Genomic DNA, 18218 nt, shown 5'->3' on the forward strand with positions numbered 1-18218 from the left:
AGAAATGAGCATCGAGGCACATGCTGATGAAATTCAACAACCTCCTTCTGTCACTTTTGCAAGAGCGCTGGAGAGCCTCAACATCGTGCGGGTCTATCTGGAGGCCACTGGATGTCAGTGCTATGGCAGTTTTTACCGTTTGGCAGACGTAGTCTATGGAACATTTTTTTTTCCGAAAATGGTAAAAAAAAAAAAAAAAACACAAAACCATATTCAAAACGGTATTCTTTTGAAAAAAAAATAGGGTAGACATTTTCCATTGTTCGAAAATTGGATGTGAATTAATAGGTCAATATTCAAATATCATAGTCAATTCTTTTAAAATAAATTATTTGTGTATATTCAGTCCTGCTATCTACAGAAGCCGCAGTACTGAACATACATCTTCAGCAATGACTGCTGCTAGCTTTGTACATATTGGTGATATTGAGCCCCTATCCGAATAGCTATATTTAAGTTACAACTGCCTTTCTACTGACTTAACCTAATCCGCACAGCTATATAGACAGTGACTGAATATCGTCAACTATCCATAGGGTTAGGTGGAATATCCTCACTTTACCCTCACTCCTACCTAGATGCTTCTCAATTCTGTAAATAGCACGTGCAGTCTGCAGTTAGGTATGCAATCGTGTGCCCAGTTATAGAATAGCTTCAGTTACACTTGTGATTTAGATTATTAATAATCTAATTGGTGCTAAATTGGCACTTGTCATTAGCAAGCACTGAGTGGTACTAATTCGGAATTATACACGTAACTGACTTACACCCCTATTCTATGTAAACTTAGGGGCCCTTTTACCAAGCTGTGGTTAAAAAGGCCTTGCAGTAGCAGTGGTAGCCATTTTTGCTGTGCGCCAGAACCCTTTTTACCGCAGCTGGGGAGGAGCACTTACCACCACCCACTGAGGTGGGCGGTAAGGCCTCCAGAGCTACCCTGGCGAAATATTTATTTAAAGATCCAGCAGTGCTGGAAATGGTGTATTCTGGAGTTTGAACTACCGGCAGCAGCTGTGTTGGACCGGCGGTAGTTCTGAGTTGCCATATGGTAAGCCCGTTGCCTTTTAGTGTAAAGGCCCCCTATGGGCGTCTCTAGTGTTTAGTGTGCTTTAATTATTAATGTGCAATAAAAACGCTACCACGCCTTTGTAAAAGGACCCCCTAGTGCCTAATTTCTATGTTACGTTACGTCAGGCGAGGGCGGGACATGGAAAGAGAGGTCTGCCCTGCTGCTTCGAAACCGAACTTGCGAAGGTGAAAGGAGCTTCAGGTTAGTTCCGGGAGCAACAGAGGGGGGAGGCGCGTGACCTCGGGTGGCTCTCGGCGGCCCTGCTTAAAAAAAAAGTTTGGTAGGTCTTACTTTGGGGGGATGTCTTATATTTTAAATTTGCAGGAAAACCCCGGTAGGTCTTATTTTCGGGGTAGGTCCTGTTTTCAGGGAAACACGATAGTGGTTAGTGCAGCAGACTTTGATCCTGGGGAACTGGGTTTGATTCCCACTGCAGCTCCTTGTGACTGTGGGCAAGTCACTTAACCCTCCATTGCCCCAGGTACAAAATAACTACCCGTATATATGTAAACCGCTTTGAATGTAGTTGCAAAATACCACAGAAAGGCAGTATATTAAGTCCCATTTCCCTTTCCTTTCCCTTCCCTTATCATTGGCGTATAGATGGTAAACCCATCTTTGGACGGCCTTTAGTTGTTCGCTTCATGAGAGGTTTGCTTTTGTCAGAGCCCCCTGTCAAACCTCCACCAGTATCATGGGATCTCAATGTCATTCTCACCTAGCTGATGAAAGCTCCTTTTGAGCCATTGAATTCCTGTCATCTGAAGTATTTGACCTGGAAGGTTGTTTTCTTGGTGGCTGTTACTTCAGTTCGTAGGGTCAGTGAGCTTCAGGCCTTAGTAGTGGATGCACCTTACATTAAGTTTCATCACAACAGAGTAGTCCTCCGCACGTACCCTAAGTTCCTTCCAAAGGTGGTGTTTGAGTTCCATCTGAACCAGTCAATTGTCTTGCCAACATTTTTTCTCTGACCCCATGCCCACCCTAGCGAAAGCAGCTTGCACACCTTGGACTGCAGGAGAGTGTTGGCCTTTTACATGGAGTGGACGAAGCCCTTTAGACAGTCCACCCAGTTGTTTGTTTCTTTTGATCCCAACAGGAGGGGAGTCGCCATCGGGAAACGCACCATTTCCAATTAGCTAGCAGATTGTATTTCCTTCGCTTATACCCAAGCTGGGCTGACTCTAGAGGGCCATGTCATGGCTCACAATGTCAGAGCCATGGCTGTTTCAGTGGCTCACTTGAGGTCAGCCTCCATTGAAGAGATTTGCAAAGCTGTGACATGGTCATCAGTCTATACATTCACATCTCACTACTGCCTTGAGTAGGATACCCGACATGATAGTCCGTTTGGGCAGTCAGTGTTGCAGAATCTGTTTGGGGTTTACAATCCAACTTCACCCCCCTAGGCCTGTTTTGTTCTCTTCCAGGCTGCGCACTCAGCTAGTTGGTATTTAGTTTCAGGTTAATCTGTGTTTTGTTCTCGCTATTGCGAGGCCCAGTTGACCAATGTTTGTTATTTTGGGTGAGCCTGGATGCTAGGGATACCCCACTTGTGAGAATTACTCAGCCTGCTTGTCCTTGGAGCAAGCGAAGATACTTACCTGTAGCAGGTATTCTCCGAGGACAGCAGGCTGATCATTTTTACAATCTCGCCCATCTCCACTCGGAGTTATTTCTTTTTCTTATTATGCTGTTTTATTAAAATGAGCAGCGCAGTTGCACTTCTGGTGGGAAGGCACTCCACGCATGCGCGGTGGGATGTGGCACACGCCCTAGAAGGCTGTAGCAAAGTTTATGCTATTTTTTATGCCGGTTCCTGGGCCAACGCAGATCGTCGACCCAGTTGTGAGAATGATCAACCTGCTGTCCTCGGAGAATACCTGCTACAGTGTTACGACCCGGTAGTAGTGAGCCCCTGTGCCCCGACCGAGCACGGCAGAGATGGAGGGACGCCGCACTCGGTCAGACAGCCAGACAACCCCTAGCTTCACCTGGGAAGCGACCACCGTTTACCAAGAGTTGAGCTCCCAGCTGCAGGTGGCCACCAGGACTTCTGGAACCGGCGGGGTTGCACAGCCGCTGACCAGGCTGACAGGTAAGCAGACACAGTCCAATAGCCAAGTAATCCATAGGGCAAAGAATAGTCAAACCAGTCCAAGGTCTAGGCAGGCAGCAAACAATCGTGGTCAGGAAAACAAGCCGAGGTCTGGTACACAGGAAACCAGGAACTGAGGAAAGCCGGTGAACAGAACTCCAGCGTGGACCTCTGAGACAATTGAGGCCGAAGCAACGAAGGACTGAAGGCAGGGCCTTAAGTAGTGGAGGAATTAGGCTCAAGCATGTGCAGCTGATTCAAGATGGCTGCCCCCATCAGCAGAGGTGCCTGCGTCCAAATATGGGCTTCCTTCCTGACCTCGTTACTCCAAGATGGCTGCTCCCTCCTGAGCTAGCCAAGATGGCTGCTGTCCTTGATCCAACCAAGATGACGGCTGCCAGAAACAGAAACAGACCCATTCTGGAGAAACCACATCCAAAATAGCCGGCTATCTCAGCCGGACCGCACCTCACCGGTGAATCAGCCGCGCAGGCCTGGAACCAGGTGAGGAACGTAACATACAGGCAAGTATGTTCGCTTTCTCTCTGGATTATTTCATTGGGGTGGGATGGGTGGGGGGAAGGATATGGGGTTTGGTTATGGTAATTTGTTATGCTTCTATTTTAAGGTTGATTTTCTGTAAGTGTCTTAAATTGATTGAAACGCAAAATATAATGGACCATATTCTTAAGATCATTTGCAGTATTCTGCATGTAAAAGAAATATGTTCTGAAATATAGGCATTTCACTTTATGTGGTTGGTTTGTTGGCTATCAGATAAAATCTAGAGTACGGGAACATAAGTACATAAGCAATGCCATACTGGGAAAAGACCAAGGGTCCATCGAGCCCAGCATCTTGTCCACAACAGCGGCCAATCCAGGCCAAGGGCACCTGGCAAGCTTCCCAAACGTACAAACATTCTATACATGTTATTCCTGGGATTTTGGATTTTTCCAAGTCCGTTTAGTAGCGGTTTATGGACTTGTCCTTTAGGAAACCGTCCAACCCCTTTTTAAACTCTGCTAAGCTAACCGTCTTCACCACATTTTCCGGCAATGAATTCCAGAGTTTAATTACACGTTGGGTGAAGAAAATTTTTCTCCGATTTGTTTTAAATTTACTACACTGTAGTTTAATCGCATGCCCCCTAGTCCTAGTATTTTTGGAAAGCGTGAACAGACGCTTCACATCCACCTGTTCCACTCCACTCATTATTTATATACCTCTATCATGTCTCCCCTCAGCCGTCTCTTCTCCAAGCTGAATAGCCCTAGCCTCCTTAGTCTTTCTTCATAGGGAAGTCGTCCCATCCCCGCTATCATTTTAGTCGCCCTTCGCTGCACCTTTTCCAATTCTACTATATCTTTCTTGAGATGCGGCGACCAGAATTGAACACAATACTCAAGGTGCGGTCACACCATGGAGCGATACAACGGCATTATAACATCCTCACACCTGTTTTCCATACCTTTCCTAATAATACCCAACATTCTATTCGCTTTCCTAGCCGCAGCAGCACACTGAGCAGAAGGTTTCAGTGTGTTATCGACGACGACACCCTGATCCCTTTCTTGGTCCGTAACTCCTAACGTGGAACCTTGCATGACGTAGCTATAATTCGGGTTCTTTTTTCCCACATGCATCACCTTGCACTTGCACTTGGAGAATACAAGTACACAGTAGCTAGGGGCAGTTCAATGGCAGTTAGGCACAGCTATATGGAGAGTCCCTGGTTTAATTTCCAGTTGGCTGGGGCTGAAGATGCTGGGTTCACAGCTCCTGGAGGGCAGTCATGGGAAACATGCAAAGGGAAATTCTACAACTGAACACCCATATCAAGGAGGTTTAATAAGACAGGAAATGGCATGATATCAAAAAGTTGAAGCCGGTTTCCCCCAGCAGCCGCCATATTGGTGTACTCAAAACAAACCCCTCAAAAACTTCCCAAACCTCTCCTACTCCCCTCCTAACAGAAAGAATGCAAAACCAAAGAGGTTTAATAAAACAATATAAACCTCACAAGTTTGCTATTGTTTTTCAATAGCATCTGCAAATGTTTTGGGTCACTCAGTATGACGGCAAGCATCAGCCCACATAATGGGCCAGAGGCTCATGCCATCTCCTGTCTTATTAAACCTCCTTGGCCCATATTTACATACCTCCTATGTATGTAAATGTACAGAATGCCAGCACTTATGCAGGTAAGTGTACACTTAATGTGCGTAAGTTGCAACAAAGCAGCTGTTATTCTGTAAGGGTGTGTGTAAGTGGCATAACAAGTAAATGCAAGAGGGCATTCATATGGGTGGAGCATGGGCGGGGTTGCTACTTACCTGCACAACTTACAGAATACAGTAAGGTATATGGGTACCTCTGCCGCATCTGAGCACCCACAGTTATGCCTAGTCTATGGCTGGTGTAAGTGCACAGGTAAATGTAAGATGCACCAATGCTGGGTTATGCTAGTATTCCATGACCAGGTGCCTTCTCACTGTGCTGTGTTGGGGCACTTGCCCCTCTAGTGACTGTATTTAGAGCTCAAGGAGGGAGCCCTCTGGTGCAGAGATTAGAAGGTGGTCTCTTAAAAATAGGGGGGAAATGCCTGGCTCGCTGCAGATGAAGTCTTATGCCACTAGAATCCAGCCTTGGTTTCAATTGAGCTAAAAGATGAAAGAAGGAACAAAGGTGTCCCCTTCACCTCCAGAAATAGTATACAGTAGCCAATGGGTTAGTTTATATAGTAGCTAAGACAGATTTAAAGGAATATCTTGTACTGTTATATTTTTAAAAAGAAAATGTGGGGTTTTTTTCAGTTGCAAGAGATATTCAGGAAGAAAAATGAGAAAAAGGAAAGAAAGGGCGAAGCAGAAAAATGTGCACAGCTGGTAAGGAACTTACAATTGTCTGAGCTGTAACGGACTTCCATTTTTAATACTTTCCATAATGTGTGCACAGTATTTTTCTTGTGTATTACAATGACATTTGGAGTCAGATGATAAATTTCTTTTCATGCAAAAGTTGATATGTATATGCACATATCTTGTGATAGCAATTGTGTTGGGGAAAGTGTTTAGAAGTTAATTTGGAAAAGAAACTTGAAACTGAGCCAAACTGGGTTTGGGTTTTATTACCTAATATTAAACAGCTCTAAGGAGTATAGTTATCAACATGGGCCGCCATTAAGATGTGTTAGTTTACCACTAACGTATGCTGTTTTAGCACGTCCCATTTTATGCAATGAGACCTAGTTGCTAATAATTGGCGTTAACAGTAAAATAACATGTCTTAACCCACATTGATAACTTCTTCCTTAATGTTGAATTGTGGAGAGTACAGTACATGGACATAGTCTGGGGCAAATTGGGAACCTGGTGAATAAGTAGACACACAAAATGCATATTTTCAGTTTTTACATTGTCTTGTACAGTTTTGGGTGCTCATTTCTCTGCTAATTATTTGTGTTGCTATGTATATATGTGGTCTGTAGAGCAGTGGCTCTCAAAGCTATCTTAGGGGACCCTCAACCAATCAGGTTTTCAGGATTTCAACAATGAATATGTGTGAAATAAATTTATATGCAGTGGATAATGTTCACACAGGTCTGTCTCATGCATACTCATAGTACATAATGTGAAAACCTGACTGGCTGGTGCTCCTCCAGAACAGGTTTGAGAAATACCAACCTACAGAATGTTCCATCTCCATGAATCAATGATACTTAGAAACAATTTTTTAGATGCAAATTCAAAAATAAGAGGCAAAATTTGTTTTAACGGGTACCATGTAGTAAAAACGTACTGGTCAATATTCATCCAGTTTTAAAACAATGACCACTGAGGGCAGAATTAGGCCCCAGTATTCAGTTCTGGTCCATGCCTGGACACTGGCACTGAATTTCGAGCCATGACCAGCCAAGAGTGTGCCACTCTTATTTATTCAGCATCCTCCCTCTCCCCAGATCTGAGCGCCCAGCATGCCTAGCAGTAGTACCGTGAGACTACCACTAAGGGTGCCACCATTTTCAGAGCTGGAGCCAACAGGGCAGGAGTGGAAAGAGGACCACTCCAGTCTCATCCCACTAGATACCAGGGATCTTCTCCCCTGAGTAAGTCCTAGAGGTGAAGTGGGGTTATGGAGAGGTTTGGGTGAGGTGTGGGGAAGGGAGGGTTTTGGGTGGAGCTTCCACCATGGAAGAGGAATCATGGGGGTTGGGATCTAGGGAGAATCAAAGGGGAGGGATGCTACGTTGATTTAGACCTTTGCTGTTAATGGTTGCTATTTCAAAAATAGCCACAGATTCCTAATCTAACTATTCTTAATAACTGCCTAGATGTTGTCTCACCCTGGACATTAAACAAGCTTCAGTTCAAGCCTGCTAAGTCCTTGGCACACCAATCATTTTAGTCAGCTCTGTTAAAATTCCAGGATGTCGCTTTGACTCCTTGCTTATCGTTTATTGTTTGTTTATTTACTATAGCGTTACTGCATAGCAAAACAGAATGGTTTACAAAGCAAATGTTACAAAGAAACAAAAAATTTAAAATATACATTTAGGAACTCCTTTTAAAAGATAGAAAAGAAGACAAATCTCTCACTCTCAAGTTACTGTCCATGATGAGATGAACTTGGGAAAATCCACTGCTTATTTCTAGGATAAACACAACTCAAGAATATTTCAGGCAGACATTGGTGCACCCAATAATCACAAACATTAATATTAATATTGGGGAAGTCTCATATAGTCACTTTAGGCTGCAAAAATAAGCATACTTCTTATGCTTATTTTTGCAGCCTAAAGTGACTATATGAGACTTCCCCAATATTAATATTAACATTTGTGATTATTGGGTGCACTAATGCCTGAAATATTTTTGAGTTGTGTTTATTTGAACTTGCAAGCAGAAAGCCAAACAAATTTTTGACAGTATTTCTAGGATAAGCAGCATGAAATCTGTTTTACTGTTCTGTGATCTTGTGATCTTTATCTACATGGATAAAGAGGCATTAAGAATATTGATCCACTTTCTTATATTTAATCATCTACACTGCAGCAGATAGGGTGCCTATGTTGCCTTTATAAATTATGTATCTCTTATCTTAAAGGAAGTGAAGGCTTAAGTATCACAAAAACTTCTAAAACACTCCAGCCATATAATAATTCCCAAAACTTGTACTATTCATCGATTATGTGGGATTTTCCTTAAACCTTAATAAATCAAAGGTTTTACCATCTTTGGATCAATTGCGGAGCTCCTGGGGATCACACTTTTCTTTATGCTGGGTGGAGTGCTCCTTTAAGTTTTGAGGATCCATTTAGCGATGGATATGTCCCTCACTCTACCCACTTAATGCCTCAAAATTTCTGGAGACCACTCAGTGGAGAGTTGGAGGGATCTACCCTTGACACTTTCCCATTGGTGCTTTGGGTTTTTTTTCCTCCTGTTTTATAGTTAAAGGCAACTGGTAGCTAGAGGTTCCCATTCATGTAAACTTGCTTGTTCACAGAAAAAAGCAAAGGGGCCTTTTTACTAAGCTGCAGTAAATACTAATGCATTCCTAATATAGCAAAAATGGCCTTTTGGGACACGCTAAAGCGTTTCACATTAGTTGTGCCATCTGCTTGTGGTATTTATATATTTGTTTGTAAGGGCAGAGAATGGGCATGGATGCGCTAACCAGCTAGCATGCTGACATCACTAGCACGCTAACTGGTTAACATCTCCCTAACACGGGAAACCCTTAGTGCCTCCCTAAATAGGGGGCAGTAAGTTCTCCCACGGTAATTTTTTTAAATAGTCCTGCATCATAGAAGGTCAGCTATGGAATACCCTACAGCTTATGATAGGGAAGGGGAGTGAAGGGAGTAGATACCATGAAGTACAGAGATAAGCTTATTAGGAAAAGGGAAGGAGGGGGGAGGGACGTAGACTTAGATAGGACAATATTAAACAATGCATAATATGTGTTCATATTTGAACTCAATACTTTATTATGTAGTTTTTCTTTCTTTTAAAAAATAGGAATATAGTCATTTTGTTTAAAGTTACAAATGTTGGAGGGGAGGGGGGAGAGAAAACTGTAAAACAACTTTGATGATAGAAGTTAAGGATTTACTCATATAAGTATGTTATGTCCGGTAAACCATCATAGGTTGAATCTTGTGTTTATGTATACCATGCTGAATCATCAATAAAAAATTGTTGAAATATAAAATAGTCCTGCACCAGTGCTACCATTAGCGCATGGCCAGAAATAAAACAAATAGAAAAAAGCCCTTTATGATGGCCTCAATAGAAATGGGCTTAGCACAGGGGAAAGGCTCACGTAAGGACACACTCAGCCCATTTCGTAGTGCAGCTTATTAAAAGGGCTCCAAAGTTAAGGACAGCAAGACGCCAGTCATTGCAAAACCTTCCTGCTTCCCCAAGGACTTGGTTTTCATTGTTGTAACTATTAATAGAATTGAGGTGGCAGCATATAATAGCACCAATATTAAAAACTATCTCATACGCTCAGTAGAGCATTCTGAAAAACTTAGGGCCCTGTTTAGTGCACGCTAAAAATCAGCGTGCGCTAACAGTGAAAATGCCCATAATATTCCTATGGGCATTTACACGGTTAGTGCACCTTTGTAAGCAGGGCCCTTAGCTTTGTAACCACTTCTCTAACCTGGGCTCTGTTGGATGACATCACGCCTTATGAGGACTTGTATCCCGTCTTTGGAGAACAACATTAGACAGGTATCCAGCTGCAAATAGGATAATTTTATGAAAGCCCAGTTTGCTAAAATGACTTTAAAAATTACCCATCCTGTAAAGTAACATCATATTCATGTTACTTTGTGCAGAAATATTCATAATGAGCAGATCTCCTTGTAATTCTGAATTAAAACGTTCAGTTATCAAATTGAAATCCTGAATTGAAGCGTTCTCTCTATAATTTTGGTTGCGGTGGATTCATTCTGAATTGTGAATATTTTTCTGATCCAAATACGTATAAAAACCAGCATGCCCTAATCTATTCTGTTGTCTTTCTTTTTCTCCTGCTGTTCATGACTTCATTCTGAAATGTGACTCTTCATTTGGCCCTTTTTGCTGTGTGTAAGCGTCTTCAGCTGTATGGATACCTTGCATCTTCTAATGGTGTATGTACTCACAATGTGTTTAATGTGTGTCAAGCTTGAGTTTTCTTTTTCTCTGTGAGATGATAAGCTTGTTTTACAGATGGGCATTCATTTTTGCTCATTCAGTTTGTTAGTGTATGCACAATCAATTTAACATATATTAATCTATGACACGTAAATGAAAGTGTTATGACCTTTATTGCATGCACCTCATTTGTTTTTATGCTCTGCTTCCCCCATCTTTTCTCATTTCTTTCCCTTCACGTTCTGTTCTTTTGATCACATATTCTGTAGTTCTTCAGCTCTTTCTCATGACCCTTTCCTTTACATATCCTTATTTTGCTCTTTTATTTTTCCTCATTGTGTCATCTTACAGTGCTACTTCCAGCAAAAGAGTAGGCCACTCTTTGTTTCTGTAGCAAAGGTTTAAACATTTTTTCACATTAAACAAAGTGCACTAGCATTTTTAAACTGGAATGAAATCATTTTTCTTTATTTGACAAGTGGAAACAAAGTGTCAGATCTGTTAAGTAACTTAATTGATCCATATCAAAATAGTAAATTGATTTGTGTTTAAAAAGATAGCTTCTGTTTATGAGTTAACATAACTCATTTTCTTTGTTCATGAGAAATAACATCCTTTCAACCAAAAGACCATTTCATATGATTTACCTGACTCGGTAAGTTTTTCAGGTCACACTAGCTTACATATGATGCTAAGTTACTATGGGTCTCATTTTCGAAAGAGAACAACGTCTAAAAAGTAGCATAAAGCAGCATTTGGACATTTTTCTCACAAAAACGTCCAAATCAGTATTTTTGAAAACTATTTTTCAGACATTTTTCTATGCTGTTCTTCTGCAATGCATCCATATTTCAAGAGGGCGTGTTGGGGGCATGGTAAGGGCAGGATTTGAGCATTCTTAAGACTTAGATGTTATTCAGCCCTAATGGAACAGAACAAAAAACCATCCAGGACTAAAGCTAAGACCTTTTGAGCTAGACCTGTTTTTATAATGAATAAGGCACAAAAGGTGCCCTAAATGACCAGATGACAACTGGAGGGAACTGGAGGTGACCTCCAATACCCTCCACAGTGGTCAGTGACCCCCTCCCAGCCTGTATGACAGCCTCACATGTTAAAGTCAGGTCTGTTAGAGCAGCATGCAGGTCCCTGGAGTAGTGTAGTGGTCGGTGCAGTGCACTATGGAGTAGGGGGATTCAGGTCCCTATCTCCCTCTACCTCTCACACTTGTGATGGAAACTGTGACCCCTCCCAAGGTCACCAAAACCCTACTGTGTACCCACATATAGGTGCCCCCTTCACCTATAAGGGCTGTGTAGTGGTGTACAGGGTGGGGGGTAATGGATTTTGGAGAACTCAGGGGACAAGATGAGGGAACATTTTTATGAAATGCACAGAAGTGCCCTCTAGGGTGCCCCATTGCTCTTCTGGGATGTTTGGGGGACCAGTCTACTAAAAATGCTAGCTCCTCCTACATCCCAGTGGTATGAATCTCTAAGTTTTGCACTTTTTCAGGTTTTTTTTAAATGGACCCCCCCCCCCCCCCCCCCCAAAAAAAAAAAATCCAAAGCACAAAAACCTTGTTCAATACAGTATTTTCGAGAAAAAAAAATAAAGACGTTTTTCTTTTTTTTTTTTTTTTTTAGCTTTCAAGGAACTATGATTAAGTGATAAATATTGTAGCAAGACTTTATTATGCAGGGGGGGAAAAAGAAAGCTAAAACTGATGTGGCTTTCTTTCTTGAAGCATGTTAAAATTTTAACTGTCTCCATTTTGTTGTCTTTCTGAGTTTTATTTTTTTTAATTTGATTTGAAACAGCGCCATTGTGCTTCTTGAAATTTCCACAGGTCCTTAGAACAGATACACAGGAACCTGTCCCCAGAAGCTACTGGGACACATTGAGGCGTAGCACAAGTCAACTCCTCTTTTCAGACTTTGCAGAGGTATAACACCATTTCTGCATTGTCCATGGATTTGCTTTGTTTCTATCTTATTTCATAATCAAAAGTCTGCAAACTCCAGAACACAGCTGTGTGTTTAATATATAGATCATCAAAATTTGACAGAATGTCCCAATGTTTTGCCAGTTAGAGCTCGTGTCATTTTTAAAGTCTACACCCTTACATTTTTAATCATTCATGGAGGCGCCCCAAGGTATATATGCAATTTTAATTAACTTACCTATAAGGAATTTTGTGACATTACTAAGCAATCTTATTTGTCTTGTCACTATCCTGATACGAGGAAATTGGTTTGTAAATTGAGTTAGTCTGAGACTTTTGTATATCAGGCCACATACTGGTGAAATTCTTTGCCATCTACTTTAAAGACTCTGACATGCTAAACAAAGTTCAGGAAATCTCTGAAAACTTATCTTTTTAAGAAATTTGTGATAGAAGATTCATATGATGAATAGTCCAAAAGCTGTACTGCCTGGTGTCATGTTTTGTACTGTTGCTAGGAATACCTAGCATCTTAAGGGGCCCTTTTACTAAGCCACGGTAGGGCTTGCCAAATCGACCCTACTGCCAAGATAGAGTGGGTGCCCAGCAGTAGTTCCAAAGTTTCCCGCGGTAGAAAAATAATTTTATATTTTCTACTGTGGGGAATGTTCCTGGCAGTAGTCGTCAGCACTGCCACATTGCCACATGCTGAGTCCTTATCTCCTTCTAAATAGGTGGCAGTAAGGGCTCAGGCAGTAAATAACCACGCGCTAATTTTATTATTAGTGCACGGTCATTTACTACCCCATTTTTTAAAAAGGCCTTTTTTCCACTGCGGTAAAAAATGGCTCAGCATACACCAAAACTAGCACAGGCCACTTTTTACCGCAGCTTAGAAAAAGGGCCCCTAACATTGTAAACTATACAGAACCCTGATGGGCTTGTACAGGATATAAGAGCTTATTACATTGTATTGTATTGATTTTCCCCAACACCAACTCAAGAAACATTTCTAATTCATGCAGACTGTGTTTGTGGTTTCAGAATTTGGCTTATATGAATGTGATCTGCAATTTGTAAAATACCTGCACCAAATGTATTAAGGGTATTTTCATTTTGTGTGATGGGGTGGAAAAATCTTAACACATCTAGCTCTGTGAATGTGTTTTAGGGGGTCTTTTTCTAAGCTGTGCTAGCGTTTTTTAGCTCGCACTACAAATCAGCCGGCGCTAAATGCTGAGACGCCCATTATATTTCTCTTGGTGTCTCACCGTTTAGAGTCAGCTGATTTGTAGTGTGAACTAAAAACCTTAGTAAAAGACCCCCTTAGGGCCCTGTTTACTAAGCCGCGCTAGAGGCGCACTAAGCATTAGCTCGTGCTGACTGTTTAGATGACCATAATATTCCTATGGGCGTTTACACGGTTAGCACATGCTAATTTTTAGCACTTGCTAAAAACCCTAGTGCACCTTAGTAAACAGGGCCCTTAGTTGTGGAAATCATAACATTTTCTCTCATGTTCTACATTGTTCAGATAAATGCATGAATTGTGTGGATATTTAATTTAAAATATATTTTTTTTCTATTTTCATTGCTAATTTTGCCCGAACCACTGTGCATTCAGTTCATTTTCAAGCCCATCTAACAGATTTCTAACCCTACTTTTTTTCCAAGCATGGTGTTGATTTATCTAACCTACTGGTGGACACCACATTACTTGTTCATTTTTTTGGAAAGAAGGGAAAAGCTGAGCTCAACTTTCAAGATTTTTATAGGTGAGCTTTGAATATTACATTATGTATCTGTTAAGGGTTTGTGCTTAAAGCACATGTTTAACTTTTTCTTTTCCTTTTCAAGTGACTTCTTTTTGGAATGGCTTATCTGTATTTATCAGAGCTGAACTAAATTATTTATCATTTTGGAAAAATCTGAAATATTTCTTATTTCATAAATGTTGATGTTTTTTTTAATATATATAAGGTTTTGTAGTGCTTTTATTGTTTCTTCCCAATTTTGTATTGTTCTCTTCTTTTGTAAACCACATTGGACCTTTTTGGGGATAAAACAGTTAATAAGCTCTGTATTGTATTATAATTAGGGCTGTACAGTTAATGCGCTAAATGCTTAACTAGCATTAAAAAATTTTAACACAGTTAACGCATTCCTCTGTCTCCCCATCTCCCGAATCTGGCTTGGTAGAAGTGATTACATAGGTGTGAAGAGACAATAAGTAGGTGCTGGTCAACAGGGTACGCACTGGTGTGTATGGGATAAGTGAGCAAAACAAAAACTGAGGGATCCCAGTATGCACAATTTGGTGAGCTAACTTTAACAGAAGTACGATGATGGATAAGGGGCCAATGTTCTGATTTCAGAAGGGGAGTAACACTATCATACTTACATGTTCTATGAATGAGCTTAACTGCAGTATTCTGAATTAACTGAAGGTAGCGGATTTGATATTGAAGAAAATCAAAGAAAAGAGAGTTACAGTAATCAAGATGGGAGACAACTAAAGAATGCATCGGTAAACGAAGGGACTTTAAATCAAAAAGAGAGTGGGCAGCTGAATTTGTACACATGGGTACCCTAGGTCAGTTTTTTAATAGCCCACTTAAGCACATAGAAGGTAATTTTTTTAAATGGACATCTAGTTTAAAAGAGCAAGTAAACACCTATTTAGGAGCTATGTTATATAGCAGCAGCTCTTAAACTGTACTCACAGGGGTGCCATGGCAGTGTTTCCTCTAAGCCGCACAGCAGGCACACTGGGACCTACCCCACCTACCTCCTGCCGCCACCCTTGCTACTGCTGCTGTTCCAGATCACCAGCAGCGGCAAAACAAGACAACCATTGTGGGGCCACACAGTGCATACTCGGAGATGCTGGTCCCACCCTTCCTGCTAGGACCACTGCTTTTTAATATATTTATAAATTATTTAGAGATGGGAGTAACTAGCGAGGTAATTAAATTTGCTGATGACACAAAGTTATTTAAGGTCGTTAACTCGCGACAGGATTGTGAAAAATTACAGAAGGACCTTACGAGACTGGGAGACTGGGCGGCTAGATGACAAATGACGTTTAATGTGAGCAAGTGCAAGGTGATGCATGTGGGAAAAAAGAACCCGAATTATAGCTACGTCATGCAAGGTTCCACGTTAGGAGTTGGACCAAGAAAGGGATTTGGGTGTCATCGTCGATAATACACTGAAACCTTCTGCTCAGTGTGCTGCTGCGGCTCGGAAAGCGAATAGAATCTTGGGTATTATTAGGAAAGGTATGGAAAACAGGTGTGAGGATGTTATAATGCCGTTATATTACCCCATGGTGCGACCGCAACTTGAGTATTGTGTTCAATTCTGGTCGCCGCATCTCAAGAAAGATATAGTGGAATTGGAAAAGGTGCAGCGAAGGGCGACTAAAATGATAGCAGGGATGGGACAACTTCCCTATGAAGAAAGACTAAGGAGGCTAGGGCTTTTCAGCTTGGAGAAGAGACTGCTGAGGGGAGACATGATAGAGGTATATAAAATAATGAGTGGAGTGGAACAGGTGGATGTGAAGCATCTGTTCACGCTTTCCAAAAATACTAGGACTAGGGGGCAAGCGATGAAACTACAGTGTAGTAAATTTAAAACAAATCGAAGAAAAGTTTTCTTCACCCAACGCATAATTAAACTCTGGAATTCGTTGCCGGAGAACGTGGTGAAGGCAGTTAGCTTGGCAGAGTTTAAAAAGGGGTTAGACGGTTTCCTAAAGGACAAGTCCATAAACCGCTACTAAATGGACTTGGGAAAAATCCACAATTCCAGGAATAACATGTATAGAATGTTTGTACGTTTGGGAAGCTTGCCAGGTGCCCTTGGCCTGGATTGGCCGCTGTTGTGGAAAGGATGCTGGGCTCGATGGACCCTTGGTCTTTTCCCAGTGTGGCGTAACTTATGTACTTATGTACATCACTTCCTGTTCCATCACACAGCCACCATCTGTGGATATGTACAGTGATGCCAAATGGTGGCTGTCTTTTATTTTTTTATTTTTTGCTTCTGCTGCTGCTGATCTGGAACAGCAGCAAGGGTAGTGGCAGGAGGGCGTTCAGATGTTTGAAGGATCAGAGAGAAGGGACAGACTGTGGAAGGAAGCGGGGAGAGAGGGGACAGATGTTGGATGGAAGTGAGGGAAGAGGGGTGCAGATGCTGGATGGAAATGGGGGGCGAGAGAGGGGGCAGATGCTGGATGGAAGTGGGGGGGAGAGAGAGGGGGCAGACACTGGATGGAAGTGGGGAGAGAGGGGAGGCAGGTGCCGGATGGAAGTGGGGAGAGAGGAGGGGCAGATGCCCGATAGAAGTGGGGAGAAAGGGGGGAGGACAGATCCTGGATGGAAGTAGGGGGTGAGAGGAGGCAAATGCTGGAAGGGGGGAGGGTCAGAGAGAAAGAGCAGGTGCTGGCTGGAACATGTGCAGGAGTGCCGGCATCGGATAGCTGAAGCATGCTGCCAATTTGCTCGCTGCTCAGGCAGCATGAAACTCGGGCCCCAGGCAGCAGAACTTTTCAGCTGACAGAGCTTGGTCATCCCCGCTAGTAGGGCTCAGTGCCATCGGGTAAGTGGGGGGGAATACCTGAGAGGAAATGTGTGGCTTAGTGCACTGTGAACCAAGAAAGTTTGGGAACTACTGTTACATAGACATACAGGTGTCTATGGTACTCATTTTCAAAGCAGATGGGCATCTTAAAATGCCTAAAAAAAGGTTCATCTGCTAAAAATATCCAAATCCAGCTATTTGGACATTTCACACTACAGTTCATCCAAATAGCAAGGGGCATGTTGTGAGTGTGTTTTGGGCAGGACTAGGGAGGGTCCAAAAGTAGTGTTCAACAGGATTTTCAAATGGGAAGAAATGTCCATGTCTAAAATTGAACAGGTTGTTTTTATCTAGACCTGTTTCAGTCATGTCCAAGTTATAAAAAGTTGATCTAATTGAATAGCTGACCGCTGAAGGGATTAAGGCATGACCCCTCCTTAATCCCCCAGTGGTTGCTGTCCCTTTCCCCTGAAATTGAAACTGGAAAGGAAAGACCATGTGTTATTTATGGCCATTTTGAATAAAGCGATAAAACAGGTCACAGGAGCCTAGTGGTTAGTGCAGTGGACTGTGAACCAAAGGACCCAGGTTTCAAGTCCCACTTCAACTCTTTTGTTATTATTATTATTACAATTCTGAGCCTTCCAGAAACAGAAAAATACCTATTGTACCTAAATATATAAGACACCAGCAAGCCCGAACGCTATTGAAGTGGTGTACATTAAGGTACAATAAGTATTTTTCAGGTCCTGGAGGGATCACATTTACCAAAAAAAAAAAAAAGAGTGATAGTGGGATTTGGACCCGTGTCCCTTGGTTTACAGTTCACTGCACTAACTACTAGGCTACTCTTCTGTTCTGCAGGGATGTCTGTGTGGCCATATTTTTGAAAGTGATGCCAGATAGACATTAATGTCCCTGTTTTTTTGTTGTTCAAAAGTTGGATGCTTCACTTTGGAAAATGGCTATTCATTCTGAACATTTTCAGTGCAAAAAGGTCCATCTCACAACCACAAACAGGAAATCTAGATGTTTTTCCTGTTTGATTATGGCTGTAAGATGACCATTTTGTTTTTGGACATTATGAGCAGGACTCTTTTTTTTTTTTTTTTTTTTTTTTAACTTAGATGTTTTTTTGAAACTGCCTCTCAATGGGGCTCATTTTCGAAAGAGAAAAACATCTTAAAAAGTGGCATAAAGCAGCATTTGGACGTTTTTCTCACAAAAACTTCCAAATCTTGTTTTTAAACGTTTTTCTATAAAGTCTGTCAGAAGTGCATTCAAATCACAAGGATGCGTGTCGGGGCATTTTGAAGGCAGGATTAGAGCGTGCCTAACACTTGAACATTTTACAGACATTATGGAACA

At 41.9% G+C, this 18218-nt stretch overlaps 1 protein-coding gene across 7 annotated transcripts in view; it reads left to right on the top strand.

Moving 5' to 3' along the window:
• The window catches only part of MICU3 (mitochondrial calcium uptake family member 3), a 195686-nt gene that overhangs the window by 107755 nt on the left and 69713 nt on the right, over nt 1-18218 (top strand). For 6 of the 7 annotated variants that reach the window (XR_003940729.1, XM_030191433.1, XM_030191434.1 and 3 more), the window contains exons 7-10: nt 5984-6055; nt 10276-10314; nt 12168-12263; nt 13938-14038. Coding sequence is in view for 6 of the 7 variants with exons in the window: in XM_030191433.1 (XP_030047293.1) it covers nt 5984-6055; nt 10276-10314; nt 12168-12263; nt 13938-14038 (308 nt within the window). In the remaining variant the exon portion in view is untranslated. The remainder of the gene's footprint in view (nt 1-5983; nt 6056-10275; nt 10315-12167; nt 12264-13937; nt 14039-18218) is intronic. The other variant, XM_030191439.1, reaches the window with a different exon arrangement.

Source organism: Microcaecilia unicolor, chromosome 2 (assembly GCF_901765095.1).
Source record: "Microcaecilia unicolor chromosome 2, aMicUni1.1, whole genome shotgun sequence".
Lineage (NCBI taxonomy): Eukaryota > Metazoa > Chordata > Amphibia > Gymnophiona > Siphonopidae > Microcaecilia > Microcaecilia unicolor.